The following is a 16,214-nucleotide window of genomic DNA, read 5'->3' on the forward strand; positions in this document are numbered from 1 at the left end:
AGCTGCCCTGTCCCACTCCATCACTGGGAAAAGTCACTCAATCGCTGGCATAACCGCACTGTCCTGCTCAATCGCTGGCATAACTGCCCCGTCCCGCTCGATCGCTGGCATAACCGCCCTGTCCTGCTCGATCGCTGGCATAACCACCCTGTCCTGCCCGATCGCTGGCATAACCGCCCTGTCCTGCTCGATCGCTGGCATAACCGCCCTCTCCTGCTCGACTCCTAGCGATGCCCCCTTTCCCCACTTGATCGCTGACGTAGCCCCCCTTCCCCACTCGATCGTTGGCGTAGCTGCCTTGTCCTGCTCCATCACTGTGAAAAGCCACTCAATCGCTGAAATAGCTGCCCTGTCCCGCTCAATTGCTGGTATAACCACCCTGTCCTGCTTGATTGCTGGTGATGCCCCCCTTCCCCATTTGATCGCTGGCGTAGCTGCCCTGTCCCGCTCGATCACCAGCATAACCGCATAGCCAACTGCCTGTAGTGACTTGAGTTGAATTGATGCTCTATTTTCTTTAGTAATGACCCCCGCTACCTTCAGATGGCGTCGTTGGCTTCCAGGTCCTAGAAGAGGACATCACCTGCTCAGTGTGCCTTGATTGCCTGCAGAATCCGGTGTCCATCGCCTGCGGGCACACCTTCTGCCGTAACTGTATTACCACACACTGGAGCACCCCACACCCAGACGGTTACCTCTGCCCCGAGTGCAAGACACAGTGTCCCCGAAATCAGATTACACCCGACTACCGCCTGATGAACCTCATCGACAAGATCCAAAAGGGAATCCAGGACAAAATCCAAGAGCAGGTAACAATGTGACCAGCAGGCTAATCAATCCAGAAAAAATCAGATCTTGGCATTACTAGCATATGTTATTCTACAGGAATGTCTGCAACCTCCAGAGCAGGGTTACCCGGAACAGCTGGTGTGGACGGATGGCAATGGACGCTTACACCTGGATGAGTCAGTGGTCTACAACTGCTTCATGAACAGCCATCTGTCCACTTATCCTGTCTACCTGCTCTGCGTCATCGGAGAAAAGGGGCGCGGGAAGTCGTTCCTGATGAATTATGTCTTGAGGGCCTTGGAGAGTCAGGTGAGCAGAGACCAAGGGGGGCATAAACTTATAGTGCGCGAGTCATTACAAATGCTTATAACGTGCTGGGATAACTGGCGCCATTGTACGGTGATTTCCATGGATATTAGTGGATGCCCGCGGGTATCTGGGGATGTCAAGTGATGCTCAATTCTCCGTGACACTCCCACAACCTGTGACATGCCAGTCAGCTTCATTCTAGGGCCTTGATCTGAATAGGGGTCTCGGTAGCGCTTATACAGCAACTGACAGGTGAGGATTTTCAGTGTGGCTCACCAATGAGATAAGACCCTTTATTTGCTCCTCTAACCAGAAGGATCCAATAGTTCCGCTTCATGTTACCAGACTCCTTTGTAATTTCTTGTAGGAGAAGGGCGAGGACTTCAGTCTTGGAGCAAATGATGAACCCCTTCAAGGTTTCGAATGGAAATGTGGCATCGATAGCACTACGAAGGGGATCTGGATCTGGAACAGACCTTTTATGGTGGGCCAGAAGGGAGAGAAGGTGAGATCAGGAGTCATATCTCTGGCATGGTGCCGTCTCATCTGAGAGTTCTACTCCTTCATAACGTCACTGGCAATGTTCCTTTGTTCTGTACCTCGCTGACCCAAATCTATTCCCCTAGGTAGTGATCTATGTTTTGGACACACAGGGTTCACTGGATATCGAGGGTGACCGGGAGAGCTGCATTAAGCTTTCCGCATTGTCCATGCTACTCAGCTCTCATTTGGTGAGGGGTCTACTATTTTCTGTAGATCTTATTGGGTCCGTTCTAAAAACAAAAATAAGGGATTCAACAGCTAATTTGTCGAATATTGTAGGTTTTCGATGTGGCTGGAAGTTTGAAGGAGACAGAACTGGACTACATGGAGGTGAGTGTTGTGTGGACATTTGGTAGGTCACCGGTCTACAATTCCTTCAGTCATGCAGATGGACCTTGTTAGGATCGGGATTAGTGTTATACTGAAGAGGTCCTGATTTGACGGGTTTCTGTAGGGTCCATCGGAGTGTATGGGTTTTTGAATGGTTTCTACTGGGATGTAGGACTGACAAGTCACTGGATTGTTACTTGGTGCTCCGAATATATAGGAATGAGACTGAGGACTTGCTGGCTCTTCAGTATACGAGTAGATTCTATACTAAGCCTTAAATCATATTTTGGAAATCTGATATCTGTCATGATCCAAGGTGGATCTGACAAGTAAATGGACAAAGTGAACTTTTTTTCCTTTGGCTTGGTGCCAAAGTGGGTTGATTGCCCCTGGTGGCCATTAGAATTATTACATGTGGTGTCGTTTGTTCTAAGTTGCCCCGGTGGTGGTGAGTGGTATTACACTTTAGTTTTAATGTGCACGTATTACAAATCAGGTGTGAGGCTCTATTAAAGAGTTTCAGGTGTGTTTGATGATCGTTGGTGATATTGATAGTTCGTCATTTGGGAAGCAAGCCTGGGTGATGAAGGAGCTGAATGAGAGTCCTGGGCAGCCCAGCCAGAGGGGACGAGTGGCAGCTATGGAGTCTGCATGGAGTGCTGGCATGGATTGGTGGAGTCCAGCGATGGGGTCTGCAGGAAGGGCTGGCATGGCGTGGTGGAGTCGCAGTTTATGGTGTCAGCAGGAAGTGCTTGCATGGCTAGGTGGAGTGGCGACTATGGTGAGAGTTGCACTCAGCATGCTGGACTTGGTTGCTGAAAGCTGGACTCAAGCATGCTTGACTTCTTGGCAGAAAAGTTGGACTCGAGCATGCTGGACTTTTTGGCAGAAGCTGGATTCATCTTTGGGACTCTGTTTACTGGGCAGCTGCAACTGGTGGTGGACTCTGCTCCAAGGCTGCACTAGGGTGATGGATCCAGTTATGGTGATGGATCCGGTTGGAGAAGATGCACACAGGTGGTGGGCTCTGTTGCTAGGAGCGTATGCAACAGAGCAAAGCTAAGTGGTGTTCCCCCTGTATTGTCATTTTCCCTTATGTGTGTTTAATGGTGGGATTAGTTTCCACACCGACCAATTCCCTAGTGAGGGTTTTGGTGCAGGGCGAGTCAGGGTTTGAGGTACACATGTGTCGCCCGGTGCGGAACCGGCATAGGGAACGTTAGGAGTGCAGGGACACTGGCTCAGGGGAGTACAGGAGGTCTCCACGTCCCTATTCCCTATCGCAGGGCCCACCATTGTTATTGTTACCCAGGTTTCCCCTTTATTATTTAAATTTGCCTTACTGGAGGCGGGGTTTCCAGACTACTGTATATATAACGTGTATTACCTAAATTCGCCAGTTGGAGGCGGTGTATCCAGCTGCACGTTTTATTATTTAAATTCGCCCTACTGGAGGCGGTGTATCCAGGGTCACGCGTGTCATGGGTTCGCCTTGCGGTACTCGCTGCGTCCAGACACATGTGACCGTGACAATATCCACGTCTAGTTCTTGAAGGGAACTGAAAGGATGTGATCGGTTCTTGATGCTTCGTCAAGAGCTGACTACATACATTGTAGGCAGACATGAAATTGTGACCACGTGGATGATCTAAATAAATGACTGGTTCTTAGTGAAATATGGAGTGACATGTTAGTCACTCTACGAGGCTGCAGGACTGGTTTGCTATGTCTGGTTGATAATGGACCCATATTTTGGATAAATGAGGAACAGGATCTACTGGCAGATAGAATTGTGAAAATATCATTACTGGACCAGATTTGGATGTTTATGGAAAGTTGGGCTTCTACTGTAAGGTTCTCTATGAAATGAGTCACATGTGTCCTATATACTCCAGATTATATCACAAGGTGAAGAAAGGCGATTCCTCCAGCTAAATATGAAAGGGTTCTTTGCGGTTGGAGCAGTCAGACTGTGGAAGGCCGACCACAAGAGGTAGTAATGGCCGACACTATGGCAGCTTTTAAACAAGGCCGGGATGATTTCTGCAGTAGTCAATATACATAACATTGTGAGTTATAGTTAAATTAGTGACACAATGTACAATTGGTGGAGAAAGGGAGACCTTGATGGACCAAGGTCTTTTCTCAATCTATATAACTATGAGGTCTTTCAGGATTAATGTGAAGAGAGGGCTCCTCCGATAGGTTGTCTCTTCTTATAAAATGGCCGGCATAGTTTAGGCTGTGTTAGGTCTGTCAGGACAGGGGTGAATAGAAGGCTCCAATTGGTTGTGTCCTAAAAAAAATGGCTCATGTCAGTTTGATTGTGAGGTCCATCGGAATGGGCATGAAATGGAGCTCCTTTGATAAGTTGTGTCCTCCATAAAAAGGCTCATTCAGGATTGATTGTGAATAAGGTAAAGAGAGGGTTCCTCCAAATGCTTGTGTCGTCCATAAAATGACTCGCAGTTAATTCTGAGGTGTGCAACATTCCAGACTAATGATGATAAATAATGTCCTTTCAGATTTACCTCAACATGGGAGAGGAGTTTGGTTCTGAGCGGTTACAGGTAGGTGATCCTGACCGGCCTATAATCCGCAGATGATCGTGGTGGGTGGAAGGTGTCAGGAACACCGCACTGCACTTGCTCACTGAGCCAGTGCGCGTGTCCTAAGTAAGACAACCTGTGCTCAGAGATACCTGTGGAGCGGGCAGCAGCAGAGAAGATGCGTGCTTCAGACCCACAGGATCTGAAGCATGTGACTGCTGGGGGCGTGGCCTAAACTCCCAAGAGTTAGGAGCAGCAGGAAAACTCCTAGAATGGTAACTATGGAACAAAGTTACTAATTGGCATAAACAGGGACATAAATCAGATCAGGCCGGGGTCAAAGCACGAGATAACACGACAATTACAAAAGGGCAAGACAGAACGGATAGTCAAGACGTAGCCAAGAAGTCAGAAACCAGAGAAGCAGATATACAGTACAGAATCAACAGGCAAACTCACAACGTGGGACAGAACCGGATCAGAACCATATAAGCAAGCTATAAGACAACGAACAGGCACACAGGGGTCACAACACTCGGCCAAAGGCAAAAGTATAACTGACAGGGATTGGAGAATCTCAGGGCAATAAAAAGCTCTGCCTGAACCAAAGAGAGGCCACAATAATTAACCCCAGGTGTGCAGGTCAATGCAGCACTGAGCTCAAGACATTAACCCCTGACGTGCAGGTCAAAACCTTCACCGGGATCATGACAGAAGGGATGATTTAGGATGTAGGTTTCTGTTTTCTCTGTAGCTCCATATTTCCTATCACTGACATTTCTTGTATCTTCTGTACGTTGATTCAGTTCCTGGACATTTTAATCAGAGAGTGGCACGACTCTGGCAATTGTGGAAGAGACGCAGCTCGGTTTTATATCAGTCGGGAAATCGAGGTATGAAAATCCATGGACGCAGCCTCCAAACATCTCAGTCTATTCAGTATGATATCTGCCATGGTGACATTGGATTTTTCGGGGCATTGGCCTTGGTGGCAGCTCATGCCGTGTGGTCCATGAGGACTGATGGCCATCTTAGGCTGGTTTCACACTTGCGTTTTTTTGCGCTGTATTTTAGCGCTAAAAAACGCATGCGCTTTTTTCCCCTATATTTTGCATGGGATGCGCTTATGTGCGCATACACATGCGTTTGTATGCGTTTTTACGCACATGCGTTTTTTTGTGGTGTGCGCTCGGGCGCACAAAATGCATCCTGTTGCATTTTTTGGGCGTCCGACTTGCCTCAAAAAAACGCATGCGCGCAATGCGTTTTTTTACAGCAAGACACCCATTGTAAGCCTATGGGTGCGCATACGTGCGCATTGGCATGCTTATGTATGCGTTTTTTTGCACATGCGTTTTTTTGTTGACCATTGGTTAGACAATGGAAATTAGGGGTTTGGGTTAGAGTTAGGGTTAGTTAAGGGGGTTTAGGGTTAGGGTTAGGGTTAGTATGGTTTGGTTAAGGGTTAGGGTTAGTTAGGGGTTAGGGTTAGTAGGGTTTGGTTAAGGGTTAGGGTTAGGGTTAGTATGGTTTGGTTAAGGGTTAGGGTTAGTATGGTTTGGTTAAGGGTTAGGGTTAGGGTTAGTATGGTTTGGTTAAGGGTTAGGGTTAGTAAAGTCATGGTTTGGGTTAGTGTTAATCCTAACCCTATCTTGATTTTTTTGGTGAGGCCAACTAATGTTGGAAAAAACCGCAAACGCTGTAAAAACGCACTACAAATGCATACAAATGCATAAAAACGCTGCGTTTTTTTCATGCATGCGCATAAAAATGCTTGAAAAAAACGCAGCATTTGTATGCGTTTTTTCCATGCGTTTTTTTGCGGGAAAAACGCGCTGCAAAACAAAAGCATGTGTGAAAGTAGCCTTAGCTGACAGTCTCCAATACTGACCAAGCCAACCTCCAAATAGCTCACCATATCCCAATTCTACAGACTTTTATATTCCTTCTCTGTTTTCGGAATATGAGATTTGATTTATCTATGTTCTTATATCCATGTTAGAAACTCCAGAATGGCCGTAGTTACCCTAAAGTTTTATGGGGTCTGAAGAGCAGTCACACTCGCTGCTTCCTACTGCCGCATCCAGGAAAAGGAATTACTGGAGAAAGCCAAGGAAGACTTCAAGGTGAGGTCTTTCAACGTGGTGGGTAATAGAGACCTTACTGGGGAGATTGGAAACTGATCCATGGTGGTGGAAGATAAGACATCTTTGCTTGTGAGAAATGACCCCAAATTATAGGCCATGATGCTTTTCTATTAAAAACTTTGCAGAGGTCTGTCCAGTGTTAGAGGAGTTCCTTTCTGCAGATGTGGGATGGTGGATGAACAATGGGCTGGGGGAGGTTAAACCATGAGGACGGTGTCACGTTTTTAGCCTGTATAGTGATGTTTTTTGTGTCTTATCATAATCTCCTGTTCCGGAGTTAGTTTGATTCTTCATGTATTATGATCACCCCCTACCGACCACCTGTAACATCTTCCTGACAGATATGGACAAGGATTTCCAGGACAATCTGAGAATGTATGTAGCAGATGTGGTGCGGGGAGTGTGGCATCGGATTAAGATGGATGCGAGGGGAGAAGTTCTGACCTGCTGCCACATCCCCTCCATGTTACAGGTAAAGCTGGATGTCATGATCCCAGTGCAGGTTTTGACCTGCACGTCAGGGGTTAATGTCTTGAGCTCAGTGCAGGCTTTGACCTGCAGGCCTGGGGTTAATTATTGTGGCCTCTCTTTGGTTCAGGGAAAGCTTTTTATAGCCCTGAGAAACTCCAATCCCTGTCAGTTATACTTTTGCCTTTGGCCGAGTGTGTTGACCCCTGTGTGCCTGTTCATTGTCCTCTAGCTTGCTTATATGGTTCTGATCTGGTTCTGTCCCCTGTTGTGAGTTTGCCTGTTGATTCTGTACTGTATATCTGCTTCTCTGGTTTCTGACTTCTTGGCTACGTCTTGACTATCCGTTCTGCCTAGCCCTTTGGTAATTGTCGTGCTATCTCGTGCTTTGACCCCGGCCTGATCTGGTTTATGTCCCTGTCTATGCCAATTAGTAACTTTGTACCGTAGTTACCATTCTAGGAGTTTTCCTGCAGCTTCTAGCTCTCTGGCGTTTAGGCCACGCCCCCAGCAGTCATGTGCTTCAGGTCCTGCGGGTCTGAAGCACGCATCTTCTCTGCTGCTGCCCGCTCCACAGGTATCTCTGAGCACAGTTTGTCTTACTTAGGACACGCACACTGGCTCAGTGAGCAAGTGCAGTGCGGTGTTCCTGACACTGGAATTTTATGATTTCTCCATAATTTATACCCAACATATTACTATCATCATGGTATCATGGAGAGCAGGGTGGTGACAGCAGGGGTGAGGCGGAAAGTCGGGCCACGACAGATAGAAAGAGGCAAAGGTAGCAAGCGGTGCCAGCCTGGGTGTGGCTGAGGGGCAGGGCTGTCAGCAGGGAAGTGGCTGAGGGGCAGGGCTACGTCAGCAGGGGAATGGCTGAGGGGGCAGGACTACATCAGCAGGGGAGTGGCTGAGGGGGCAGGCAGTTCCAGCAGGGAGTCGCTGGTGGGCAGGGCTACATCAGCAGGGGTGTAGCTGAGGGAGCAGGGCTACATCAGCTGGGGTGTGGCTGAGGGGTCAGGCAGTTCCAGCAGGGTGTCGCTGGTGGGCAGGGCTATGTCAACAGTGGTGTGGCTGAGGGGCAGGGCTGTGGTTGAGGGGTAGGGATATTATGAGGGGTGTACACTGAGACAGCAGAGGTGTCATGGAGGGTGAGCAGTAACAGCACTGCTGTCATGTAGCAGCTATTTAGCCATTTCTATTGCTGGACTATTATGTGTTTCCAAATGACTATGATTAACCTTCTAATGAACGTTTCTTCTTCAGGTCTTTGTTGATGTTCTGGAGAAGCAGAACTATGGTTTCTCTACCCCAATGGAGGTGAGTGATGTCATCTTACATCTAGAATAAGCTGTGAAAAAAAACAATGTCCCACCATGACCCGCTAATTATCAGAGGATCTTAGGGTTAATAAATCTACTGTACTGTGCACCCAGAGGTTTAAATAAAGAAATTATCTTTACAAGATTACAAGGCAGCTTAGAGAAGAGAGAAACCTCAGAGGAAGGAGATCTAGATGAAGAGCCACAGGAGAGCGAGGAGAGTTGGTGGAAGAGCCAGGGAAGAGGGCAGAGCTTCAGATGAGGAGATATGGTGGAAGAACTACAGAAGAGAGAGGGGCTTCCAAGGGAGGAAATGGGGTAGAACACCCACAAGAGAGGGAAGAGATTGAGAAGGAGGAGATTCAGAGGGAGAAGATGTAGCAAAAGAGCCAAAGGAGAGATAGAGGGGCTTCAGGGGAGGAGATATGGTGGAGGTGTCACGTGAAAGGAAGGAGCATCAGAAGCAGGAGATGTGGCAGAAGAACCACAAGAGGGAGGAGCTTTAGAAGGAGGAGTTGGGTGAGAAGAGACACAGAAGAAAAGAGGAACACAGAGAGAATATGGAGAGAAGAGAGGAAGGAGCTGAATGAGGAGGATATGGGGAGAATGTAGTGGTCAAGGTAGGTAGTGGAGGAAACGTGGAAGAAATGGTCGTACCTGGACAAGAAGCTGCAGAAGGAGAGACTATAGAGGGAGGCCATAGAAGGAAGATACTGCAGCAGGAGAATATTGGGAGGAGGGAAGGAGGAGACATAGGAGTAGGAAGGAGCTCGGGAGGATGACTTTTAGGAGGGAGGGTTTCAAGAAGAAATGGAGAGCTAGAAGTTAGAGGAAAGATATGAGTAACAGGAGCAATTTGGCAGGGAGGAAATGTGCAGGAAAGGCCACAGAAGGAGTCAACTGACAGGTGGGGACACAAAATACAGGAGAATATTGGCGAAAGGGGGGCTTCATATGGAAAAGGTGGGAGGAGCCAATGAGAGAGAGGAGGAGGAAATTGGAGGAATTGTGAACCAATGAAATTATGATCTTTCTTCTTCACATTATGGATGTGTCTGTTACTTGATATTGGGGAGTAATGTGTCAAGGTGTTGGGGAGACCACGATCTATATCCAACTAACCAGTCTTTATAACACCATCCACACCATCCTTCCTCGCTGTATCTCAGTCATTCATTTTTCTTCTCACAGATGTTTTATGCCATCAAAAACCAAAAGATCCTTGAAAGCATCAAAGATGAACTCCAGGAATTCCTGAAGAATCAGGTGAGTCACGGCTAAATCTGCGAAACACGCTTCACTGGTGGAGACCTCAGATTGGGTGAAGTCCTGTGAGCTGTCATGGAAAGTAGACCTTGGTGATGAATCTCATCTTGTGCTCCTCTCTTCTTTACATAGCCGTATCACCTCCTACCATCAACCATGAGGACCCTGGTCTCTGAGAAGTCAGCAGAACTCACAGCAAAGTTCAAAGACGCTCTCCTAGGACCCAACCTGTCTCATCACCGCGAGCTGCAGGTAGAGCTGTCGTCCCATCTCCAGGAGGAGCAGGGGAAGTTTTGCTCTGGTTACACCACTCGTTTCACATGCAGTGCTGTCACACTAGGCGTCACAGCCGGTCTTGGGATATATGGGGTGGTTGGGGCAGCTGCAGCCAGGGGAACTGTTGTCATTGCACAGCCGGCGATGGTAGCAGTAGAGAAGACGGTAGCTACCGAGGTAGCACCAATGACAGTCGCTCTGCTGAAGATGGGGTTTTCTCCACTTGTGGGACGATTCTTTCGTTGACCCTACAATATGGCATTCTGTTTATTGTAGTGTCACAGGTTTCTCCACTCTGGGGCTAGATCCTAATAATAAAAACTGCATGAACCCCACAAGACCCCGATATCCCCAATCATGAAAGTCTATGACTTTAGGACTGATAAGTCAATTGACCCCATCTATTACATGGCCAAAGACTAGGGCTGTCTCCCTTGTGAATCCCCCTAATAGGAACTGCCCTTCCCAGATGGACAGATTGGTATTTTACCCCATATTTGCCAATTTTCGACAGTTAGCCTCCCGGAGAAACTTATTTAACAATTTTGGAATAGTAGCATCCCTCCGACCTATTTTCCAGCCCTCCATGTCTTTATCCCGCTGAGTTGCCAGGAGGCGTGAAACTTTCCCGAATTATTAGATTCTGGGTTATTTTTGGCCTTTGCAGAGAATTGCTGACGTGTATGGGGGTCTCATCTTTTTTTGAGGGGGCAGTTGCCATTTATGAGTGAGACAAAAACCCAAGAGTTTGAGGGAAGGTCGTTACACAGGGGGCTATTAAATGGCAACAACATTTACTGATAGCGTAGGAGCCTAAGGGTACCGTTACACCTAGCGATGCACCAGCGATCCCGACCAGCGATATGACGCGGTCAGGATCGCTGGTACATCGCTAAGTGGTCGCTAGTGAGCTGCCACACAGGCAGATCTCACCAGCGACATCGCTGGGGACGGGGATCGCTACTTACCTGTCAGACGCGGCGATCCTGCGTCCTCCCACCCGGCTCCACGCGTCGCTTGTCTCTCCACAGGAAGCCCAGCAGGAAGTGACCAACGAGGAATGGTCCAGCAGCTTCTCGCGCGATCAGCGATAACCAGTGGGTGAGTCGGTCGGAGGTAAGTATCACATGCAGCGATATCGCTAGCAATATCGCTGTAACGTCACAAAATCGGTGACTTTACAGCGATATTGCTAGCGATATCGCAGTGTGTAACGGGGGCTTAAGACTCACATATGTGAGGGGTCCTTGAGAAATTGGACCCCCGAGGCCGATACAATTCTATGGCGAGCTAGGCTCATTTTATTACTGAGGGGTCTTGTGATAGTAATACAGATTACCCTATAAGATAGAGCATTAGTGTGTGTGTCACTTTAATTACATCCAGAGCTGTAATCACAATTCTGCTGATTTCCGCGGCTGATCTATAAAGTAAACTCTTGGAAGGGAACATAAAAGCACTGTGAATGCTGCTTTGGCAGTAACTCGCGGATAAAATTCGATACAAATTGGGCAAAAAAATGTGTAGAATTAAACAGGAGTTTGGTTCCTGTTACTTCTGTGACAATTGTTTGTGAAATTCATCAAATAAAAGATCCAAATTTGGGCGAGTGACCCCTGTGGTTTCTTACTGAGCCCCTTTTCTGATGACACCTCCCCTTCCCCGCCCCATATACTGTAGGTGCGTTCTCATGTGTTGGAGGTCCCCAGAGCTGAAGGCAAAACATCCCCAGAGGTGAAATGTGCAAGATCTGCAATAATATATCTGGGATCTCACCACCCCCATTATTCCACCAGATAACAGTCCTGAAATGGAACATTCTGTGGCCAAGACAGGATTCTGGCCATAAAGACTAAAATACAGAATGCAGTAATATCCTGTACCCTTATGGAAGTGTGAACTGCGGCCAAAAAAATCACCGGTATATACCAATGGTGACAGCACAGAATAAGCACTGCAGAAATGTGCTAAAAAACAAAACTCCAGAGCTGCACTCACTATTCTGCTGGTGCAGTCACTGTGTACATACATTACAGTACTGATCCTGAGTTACATCCTGTAGATCTTTTATTATAAAAGTGAAAAACATAACAATAATAATAACAGAAACAAAACAAAAATATCAACCAGAAACATAATCTGTATACTGAACACTGGTCCAGCTGCTCATTCTCTCCTGTCACACATATTATACATACAGTATATACAGAATAATAACTAATATTAAGTATTTACACCTTCTGGTCCGGTCACCAACAAACTAATAACAAACAAATAAAATAAACAATAGCAAACAAAAACTACAGTATATACATTATTTTTTTTATTTTTTTTTAGAAATCTTAAATAAAATAACCACAAACTATACAAACATAAACAAGACTAAACTAACCACCACCCCACGCTCAATCCCACCATTCCCAACCCCTGCACTGACCTGAGAGCTGGTCCTGTGCCTCATGCCTCAGTCCATGTCTAACGTCCATAGGCCAGATCAGGCAGTGCCAGTGTTTCCCCAAACACCCCAGTGTCCCATAGTCCCACGAGATAAACCAACATCTCCCCTTTTCCCACCACCCATCCTAACACCTACACCCAAATCTATATCCCTATATACAGAAACAAGCAACAATACCCACAAATCACAAAGCCCAAGTTTGGCGCCTGCAGCCCTACATCACTGTATACCGATCACAAAACAAAAATCTACAGTCTCAGCAGCAACCCACCACCAGGAAAGGAGATGACCAGACTAGGGCACACTAAAAGAAAAGCCCCTCTAGAGGAAAGCGGCCCTATGTGTGCCCAGTCTCTCATACTCCAGAGAGCGCACCTTCACCAGGTCACCGAGTATGGTCCTAAACACATCGTCCACTGGGAGGATTTTCTGTTGCGTCGATACTAAGCACCGTGCGTTCCACATGTGATACCTAACCACTGCACTAACTAAAAATAAGGTGCAGCGGTCCCGGCCACTAAGGTCTCCGAATGCTCCATAGGCCCATTCCGCATAGGAGAGACCGGCCAGCCGAGACCAGCCAATGGAGGCGCCCACCCTGTTGCACACCTCTGTGTGGAAGGGGCAATGAAGCAGGAAATGGTCCATGTTTTGCAGCACGGTACCACAATGCTCCCAAGGACAGTTCCTGTCCTCAGAGCTCCTACACTTCAGATTGTCCCTCACACACAATTTCCCATGGAAGCAGTGCCAAGCCAAGTCCCAAAACTTCAAGGGGATCCTGATAGAATTCAAAAGATGCAAACCCACCCCAAGATCCTGACTTGGGCAATCCCTGAGCACCAGAGGCCTCTGGAAATGGGTCAACAGAACCCTATTGTCAAGGAGTTTCCTTGGCAGAGTCCTGACCTCCTACATTCCCAGACCCCACCGTTGAATTACCTTCAGAACCAAGGTAGCGTAAGCAGGAAGATGTCCATGCGGTGTGCGAAGATCCTTCACTTGCCCTCCTGTCTCCCATTCCTGGAAGAAAGGCTGAAACCATCCCCTACAGGAGAATACCCACAGAGGTGCCCTCTCTTTCCAGAGGTTTGCAATATTGATCTTAATGAAGGTATCCACAAGGAATACCACAGGGTTGACCATATCCATCCCTCCTAGTCTCCTCGTACGGTAAGTAGCCTCCCTCTTGACCAGGTTCAGTCTATTCCCCCATAACAGTTGGAAGAACAAACTGTAGACCCAAGTCCAGAGAGACTCTGGCAAGATGCACACACTGCCCAGATAAATCAGTAAAGGGAGCAGGTAAGTTTTGATCAGGTTTACCCTTTCCCTGAGGGTCAAAGACCAACCCTTCCATTGGTTCACCTTCTTAGTGGCGATCTCTAGCCTGCTGTCCCAATTTTGTTTGGTGTAATCCCCCTGGCCAAATTCGATGCCAAAGACTTTAGCAGAGACTTTGGGTCCTGGAAGGGAGTCCGGGAAATCAAAACCAGGATCTCCTCCCAGCCAGAGACTCTCACACTTATCCCGGTTGATCTTGGGCCCAGATACCTCCGAGTTGCGATCTACCTCTGACATCAGCCACCCTGCCTCCTCGTGAGAGGAAACAAAAGCAGTGACATCATCGGCATACGCCACCGCCTTCAGAGTGGCTTCCGGTGCTGCCCGGTCCATCCCGATCCCTGCCAACGGTCCACGCTCCACCCTCCTAAGAAGTGGGTCAATCGCAAACACGTACAGCAGCGGGCTCGAGGGACAACCCTGGCGAACACCAGATCCAACCTCAAAAGAGCTGTCAATCCAACCGTTCACAAGTGGGGAACTCTCTGCCCCACCATACAGTTTTAAGCCAATCAACAAATCCCCCTGGCAGGCCATATCTTAGAAGGACAGACCAGAGGTACTCGTGATTAACCCGATCAAACTCTTTTGCCTGGTCCAGTGGCAGCTTGTGCCTGTCATGCTGTAATGCCGCTTGCTCCGCATAATACTGTCATGCCTATTATGCCTGTCATGCCGCTTGCGCCGCATAATAATGTCATGCCTATTATGCCTGTCATGCCGCTTGCGCCGCATGATCCCTGGAGCCGGATCCCCGTGGCCGGTCCAGGGGCCCCTACAAGTGCACACGCGCATCTCGCCTTGTGGCAGTACACCGTAGTGAAGACGCACGCGCTTGTTGCTGCACGCTGTTGCTGGTGCGCGCGTGCCTCCTGTTCTGGATCCTTTGGCTGGCGCTTGTGCGCGCCTGTCTCTGCTCTGCCTGCAGCCAGTCCTCTCTGTGGTTCATCGGGGATAGGGAGTTGCTAGCAATGAAGTTGGCCTTTTCAGAGTGGAAACACCTCCTGGAGGTGGCTCGCCACTCTTTCCAGGTGTTCTGGGCATCCTTGCTGCCGTGGGCGGAGTTTGCTTTGAACAACGCTGTGGCCGACTCCACCGGTCAGACCCCATTCCTCCTAAAATTACGGCCAGCATCTGCGCGTCCCTGTGCCCATGCTCGTGTCATCCACTGACTCTAGGGTGGCAGACTGGGCGGTGGAGGCACGTGACATTTGGGATCGCACTCAGGATGCTATCCGAGCCTCCAAAGAGAGAATGAGGACCTCTGCTAACGCACACCAGCGCCCTGCTTCAACCTTTGCCCCTGGCGACTTAGTGTGGCTCTCCGCCCGAAACATCAGGCTGCGGGTTGAGTCCGCTAAGTTCACACCACGCTACATTGTCCCCTTCAAGGTCCTTGAGCAGATCAACCCTGTGGTCTACGGTCTGGCCCTTCCACCACACTTGGCTATCTCTGATACGTTCCACGTGTCCCTCCTTAAGCCTGTTCACATGTCCTGGTTCTCCGAGTCATCTGCCAGGACATCGGACCAGTCTTCGGATGAGTTTGAGGTCAATGCCATCGTGGGATGCAAGGTGATGCGGGGCAAAAAGTTTTATTTGGTGGATTGGAAGGGGCATGGTCCAGAGGCTCGGACCTGGGAGCCAGTGGAGAATATCCACGCTCCGCTCCTTGTTGCGGCATTTGAGCGTAGTTATTATGCCGCGCTCACCAGGAGGCGGGGCTTCGGTCCTGGCATCACTCCCTCCGGTATGGCGGTCCCTCGGAGGCTCCCGTCGGGTGCGCACACGCAGATCTCGTCCCCGGGGCTCCTCCATGTCACGTTTGCGCTTGCGCGCTCCTGTCAGTGCTGTCTCCAGGTCGGTCCTCTCTATGGTAATGGAGGACCTGACCCGGAAGCTGTAGTGGTCAGGTGCTTCTGGCTAGAGGACCTGACCCGGAACCAGTAGTAGTCATGTGCTATATCAGGCGACCTCCCCCTATGGGAGGTGCCTGATTATTGTTGTGCTTCCTGGCTTGGTCTGCCGTGTCCCTGCCTGGCTGTTATGAATGGGTCACCAAGGAGAAAAAAGCAAAACAAGCTAAGTCACAGAAAACCAGAGAGGTTGGTAACTATGCAGATTGCAGATCCCTGATCCTACCACACAACTAGCAGCAGCCGTGGAGCGTACCTACGATGTTCCTAGACGCTTCGTCACAGCCGGAGGACTAAATAAGCCTAAAGCATGAAAAGGGGAAAACTAACTGCCCCAGAGCAGACCCCAAAGGAATAGATAGCCCCCACACATGTATTGACGGTGAAACAAGGTGAAGGCACAAACACAGGCAGAAAAATAGGCTGAGCAAATGATGGGGCCCAAACTAACTAGAAAGGAAAGACACTGTCTGCAACCTGCAAAAAACCCTACAAAA

General features: G+C 48.6%; 1 protein-coding gene across 1 annotated transcript; it reads left to right on the forward strand.

The window, feature by feature from the left end:
• Positions 1-527: 527 nt before the first annotated feature.
• Positions 528-11,611, forward strand: LOC141087740 (RING finger protein 112-like; the record flags this gene model as incomplete). The annotated part of the gene is made up of 12 exons (XM_073573513.1): positions 528-809; positions 886-1,098; positions 1,466-1,603; positions 1,725-1,829; positions 1,921-1,971; positions 4,497-4,541; positions 5,327-5,413; positions 6,523-6,646; positions 7,009-7,139; positions 8,402-8,455; positions 9,649-9,723; positions 9,856-11,611. Coding segments are annotated over 12 exons (1,695 nt in total), but the record flags the coding sequence as incomplete, so codon positions are not given.
• Between the last annotated feature and the right edge of the window lie 4,603 nt (positions 11,612-16,214).

This window comes from Dendrobates tinctorius, unplaced genomic scaffold (genome assembly GCF_039654945.1).
Source record: "Dendrobates tinctorius isolate UK_male_01 unplaced genomic scaffold, ASM3965494v1 ptg000035l, whole genome shotgun sequence".
In the NCBI taxonomy this organism is placed as follows: Eukaryota; Metazoa; Chordata; class Amphibia; order Anura; family Dendrobatidae; genus Dendrobates; species Dendrobates tinctorius.